The sequence below is a fragment of the Oncorhynchus mykiss genome, chromosome 17, assembly GCF_013265735.2.
Source record: "Oncorhynchus mykiss isolate Arlee chromosome 17, USDA_OmykA_1.1, whole genome shotgun sequence".
Taxonomy (NCBI): Eukaryota; Metazoa; Chordata; class Actinopteri; order Salmoniformes; family Salmonidae; genus Oncorhynchus; species Oncorhynchus mykiss.
This window is the reverse complement of record NC_048581.1, coordinates 13,814,225-13,819,224: the sequence shown is the minus strand read 5'-3', so window position 1 is coordinate 13,819,224 and position 5,000 is coordinate 13,814,225. Positions and strand designations below refer to the sequence as shown.

Here is a 5,000-nt window from a genome sequence, read left to right as displayed (position 1 = left end):
GTATGGTAGTGGGTATGGTAGTGGGTATGGTAGTGGGTATGGTAGTGGGTATGGTAGTAGGTATGGTAGTGGGTATGGTAGTGGGTATGGTAGTGGGTATGGTAGTGGATATGGTAGTGGGTATGGTACACTACCATGGGTCTAGGGTGTCAGTACATGGTACACAAGACACACAAGCATTAGGTATTACTGTGCTGTTGGAGCTAGAAACACAAGCATTAGGTATTACTGTGCTGTTGGAGCTAGAAACACAAGCATTAGGTATTACTGTACTGTTGGAGCTAGAAACACAAGCATTAGGTATTACTGTACTGTTGGAGCTAGACATACAAGCATTAGGTATTACTGTACTGTTGGAGCTAGACACACAAGCATTAGGTATTACTGTACTGTTGGAGCTAGACATACAAGCATTAGGTATTACTGTGCTGTTGGAGCTAGACATACAAGCATTAGGTATTACTGTGCTGTTGGAGCTAGACACACAAGCATTAGGTATTACTGTACTGTTGGAGCTAGAAACACAAGCATTAGGTATTACTGTACTGTTGGAGCTAGACACACAAGCATTTCGCTGCACCTCCACCTTTGACTGTGAGACAACGCCCAGTATGCCAGGGAACAGGAACTTGACCTCAGACCTGAAGACTCCCTTGGTTCCAATCAACAGACCAGAGACCTCTGACTCACTAAGCTTTAGTGACTAAAGGGTTAAAGTGCAGACTGATTAGTGAAGAGGGGTGGTGTGTGTGTGTGTGTGTGTGTGTGTGTGTGTGTGTGTGTGTGTGTGTGTGTGTGTGTGTGTGTGTGTGTTGTGTGTTGGGTGAGTGTGTCTGTGAGTGTATCTGTGTGTGTGTGTGTGTGTGTGTGTGTGTGTGTGTGTGCTACTGGAGATGATGACAGGAACCTTCTATGTTTAGCCTCTATTACTGGCATTGTGTGTGTTTATTAAATAATATAATATTTCATATCCTCTCAAAAGTCAAAGGTTTTATCGAGATGATTAAAATCCTTGTTATTCATCAATCAAAAAAGCAAACAACCAATCAATAAACTTGACCGTTATTTATTACAATACTTTCTGTTTAAATCCATTTAATTAAAAAACGTCATTACAATCAGTAGCACAGCCACAAAGTCATCAAATATAACCACACTGCTAACCCTAATTAATGCCTCACCTTAAGCACATTTTTGGTTTCATTCATTTTTACGAATACCCTGTCACACATTCCGATTGACAGTAGAGGAAGCTGTCCTGCTGTAGTCATTTCAGAGAGACAGTAGAGGAAGCTGTCCTGCTGCAGCCATTTCAGAGAGACAGTAGAGGAAGCTGTCCTGCTGTGGTCATTTCAGAGAGACAGTAGAGGAAGCTGTCCTGCTGTAGTCATTTCAGAGAGACAGTAGAGGAAGCTGTCCTGCTGCGGTCATTTCAGAGAGACAGTAGAGGAAGCTGTCCTGCTGCGGTCATTTCAGAGAGACAGTAGAGGAAGCTGTCCTGCTGCAGCCATTTCAGAGAGACAGTAGAGGAAGCTGTCCTGCTGCAGCCATTTCAGAGAGACAGTAGAGGAAGCTGCCCTGCTGCAGCCATTTGAGAGAGACAGTAGAGGAAGCTGTCCTGCTGCAGCCATTTCAGAGAGACAGTAGAGGAAGCTGCCCTGCTGCAGCCATTTCAGAGAGACAGTAGAGGAAGCTGCCCTGCTGCAGCCATTTCAGAGAGACAGTAGAGGAAGCTGTCCTGCTGCAGCCATTTCAGAGAGACAGTAGAGGAAGCTGTCCTGCTGCAGCCATTTCAGAGAGACAGTAGAGGAAGCTGTCCTGCTGCAGCCATTTCAGAGAGACAGTAGAGGAAGCTGTCCTGCTGCAGCCATTTCAGAGAGACAGTAGAGGAAGCTGTCCTGCTGCAGCCATTTCAGAGAGACAGTAGAGGAAGCTGCCCTGCTGCAGTCATTTCAGAGAGACAGTAGAGTAAGCTGTCCTGCTGTGGTCATTTCAGAGAGACAGTAGAGGAAGCTGTCATGCTGTAGTCATTTCAGAGAGACAGTAGAGGAAGCTGCCCTGCTGTAGTCATTTCAGAGAGACAGTAGAGGAAGCTGCCCTGCTGTGGTCATTTCAGAGAGACAGTAGAGGAAGCTGCCCTGCTGTGGTCATTTCAGAGAGACAGTAGAGGAAGCTGTCCTGCTGTGGTCATTTCAGAGAGACAGTAGAGGAAGCTGCCCTGCTGTGGTCATTTCAGAGAGACAGTAGAGGAAGCTGTCCTGCTGTAGTTATTTCAGAGAGACAGTAGACTATTGTCTTTCTGATGTGGATTACGCACTGAACTGTCAGTAGGCTGTGGCTAGGTCTGTTCATATATACAGTAGGTTTGCAGATATGGATCACTTTGTGGCAGGTGTCTCATCTTGGTCTGTTCACATGAGTTTGTGGATGTGGATCACTCTCTTGCAGTTGGGGCAGCGGTGTTCTACGTCCTGACAGGAGTCAACACAGAACGGAATCAAACAGCATGGCCAGCACCTAGAGAGAGAGAGTGATGGGGGAGAGAGACAGAGAGAGAGAGAGAGCCGGAGAGAGAGAGCCAGAGAGAGAGATGGGGGGAAAGAGAGAGAGAGAGAGAGAGAGAGAGATGGGGGAGAGAGAGAGAGAGAGAGAGAGAGAGAGAGGGGGGGGGGGGAGGCAATCAAACAAGCTAAGCGTCAGTATAGAGACAAAGTAGAGTTGCAATTCAACGTCTCAGACACGAGACGTATGTGGCAACACACAGTCAATCACGGACTACAAAAGAAAACCAGCCCTGTCGCGGACACCGATGTCTTGCTCCCAGACAAACTAAACAACTTCTTTGCTCGCTTTGAGGACAATACAGTGCCACTGACACGGCCCGCTACCAAAACCTGTGGACCCTCCTTCACCGCAGCCAACATGAGTAAAACATTTAAACGTGTTAACCCTCGCAAGACTGCCGGCCCAGACGGCATCCCTAGCCGCGTCCTCAGAGCATGCGCAGAACAGCTCGCTGGTGTGTTTTCGGACATATTCAATCAATCCTTCCTTATCCCAGTCTGCTGTTCCCACATGCTTCAAGAGGGCCACCATTGTTCCTATTCCCAAGAAAGCTAAGGTAACTGAGCTAAATGACTATCGCCCTGTAGCACTCACTTCCGTTATGATGAAGTGCTTTGAGAGACTAGTCAAGGATCATATCACCTCCACCCTACCTGACACCCTAGACCCACTTACTGCCTCAATAGGTCCACAGACGACGCAATCGCAACCACACTGCACACTGCCCTAACCCATCTGGACAAGAGGAATACCTATGTAAGAATGCTGTTTATCAATCACAGCTCAGCATTTAACACCATAGTACCCTCCAAACTCGTCATTAAGCTCGAGACCCTGAGTCTCAACCACGCCCTGTGCAACTGGGTCCTGGACTTTTCTGACGGGTTGCCCCCAGGTGGTGAGGGTAGGAAACATCTCCACCCCGCTGATCCTCAACACTGGGGCCCCACAAGGGTGTGTTCTCAGTCCTCTCATGTACTCCCTGTTCACCCATGACTGCGTGGCCATTCATGCCTCATGCCTCCAACTCAATCATTTAGTTTGCAGACGACACTACAGAGGTAGGCTTGATTACCAACAACGACGAGGCGGCCTACAGGGAGGAGGTGAGGGTCCTCGGAGTGTATCACCTCCTGGTACGGCAACTGCTCCGCCCACAACCGTAAGGCTCTCCAGAGGGTAGTGAGGTCTGCACACCGGGGGCAAACTACCTGGACACCTACACCACCCGATGTCACAGGAAGGCCAAAAAGATCATCAGGGACAACAACCACCCGAGCCACTGCCTGTTCACCCTGCTATCATCCAGAAGCGAGGTCAGTACAGGTGCCTCAAAGCAGGGACCGAGAGACTGAAAAACAGCTTCTATCTCAAGAGATAGAGATCCTTTATTCTCTATTTTGGTTAGGTCAGGGTGTGACTAGGGTGGGCGTTCTAGTTTCTTTATTTCTAGGTTGGCTTGGTATGGTTCCCAATCAGAGGCAGCATTTTGTTCTTTACTGTTTTTTGCCGGTTCACGAAATAAAGATGATGAACCCAAACCACAATGCATTTTGGTCCGATTCTTACAACAACATTCGTGACACCATCTCTCATCCATATATTTATATGTACATATTCTTATTCATTCCTTTACACTTGTGTGTATAAGGTAGTTGTTATGAAATTGTTAGATTACTTGTTAGATATTACTGCACTGTCGGAACTAGAAGCACAAGCATTTCGCTACACTCACATTAACATCTGTTAGCCATGGGGCCAATAACATTTGATTTGATTTAACTAGGCAAGTCAGTTAAGAACAAATTCTTATTTTCAATGACGGCCTAGGAACAGTGGGTTAACTGCCCTGTTCAGGGGCAGAACGACAGATTTTTACCTTGTCAGCTCAGGGATTCGATCTAGCAACCTTTCGGTTACTAGTCCAACGCTCTAACCACTAGGCTACCTGCCACCCCTACGTACAGGCATGTCCATGCTCGTGTGTGTGCGTGTGCGCGTGCGTGTGTGCTTGTATAACTCACATGAAGAAGCAGAGGAATCCACAGATGACCCAGGTGACCAGTCCAGTGGCGTGTGTGGTCTCTGTCAGAACCGGGACCTGACAGTGGGGACACATCATCTGGCCGGGTACGTCTCTTAGCAGCGGCTGCTGTATCACCACCTGGGTTACTGCAGAGGGAGGAGAATACTGGTTAGAACCAGATAGAACTGGTCAGAACCACCACCTGGGTTACTGCAGAGGAAGTAGAATACTGGTTAGAACCAGATAGAACTGGTCAGAACCACCACCTGGGTTACTGTAGGGAGAGGAGAATACTGGTTAGAACCAGATAGAACTGGTCAGAACCACCACCTGGGTTACTGCAGAGGGAGGAGAATACTGGTTAGAACCAGATAGAACTGGTCAGAACCACCACCTGGGTTACTGCAGA

General features: G+C 47.8%; 3 protein-coding genes across 4 annotated transcripts in view; all 3 read right to left on the bottom strand.

The window, feature by feature from the left end:
• LOC118940024 overlaps nt 1–5,000 on the bottom strand; it is a 1,007,326-nt gene that overhangs the window by 610,764 nt on the left and 391,562 nt on the right. The gene's annotated exons all lie outside the window — the stretch shown is intronic.
• Nucleotides 1–5,000, bottom strand: part of LOC118940031 (lipopolysaccharide-induced tumor necrosis factor-alpha factor homolog) — a 54,510-nt gene that overhangs the window by 18,762 nt on the left and 30,748 nt on the right. The gene's annotated exons all lie outside the window — the stretch shown is intronic.
• LOC118940032 (lipopolysaccharide-induced tumor necrosis factor-alpha factor homolog) overlaps nt 2,146–5,000 on the bottom strand; it is a 4,947-nt gene continuing 2,092 nt past the window's right edge. For both annotated transcript variants that reach the window (XM_036948162.1, XM_036948161.1), the window contains exons 3-4: nt 4,590–4,737; nt 2,146–2,517 (exon numbers count right to left, since the gene is read on the bottom strand). In XM_036948162.1, coding sequence (XP_036804057.1) covers nt 2,412–2,517; nt 4,590–4,737 — 254 coding nt within the window. In that variant the 3' untranslated portion in view covers nt 2,146–2,411. The remainder of the gene's footprint in view (nt 2,518–4,589; nt 4,738–5,000) is intronic.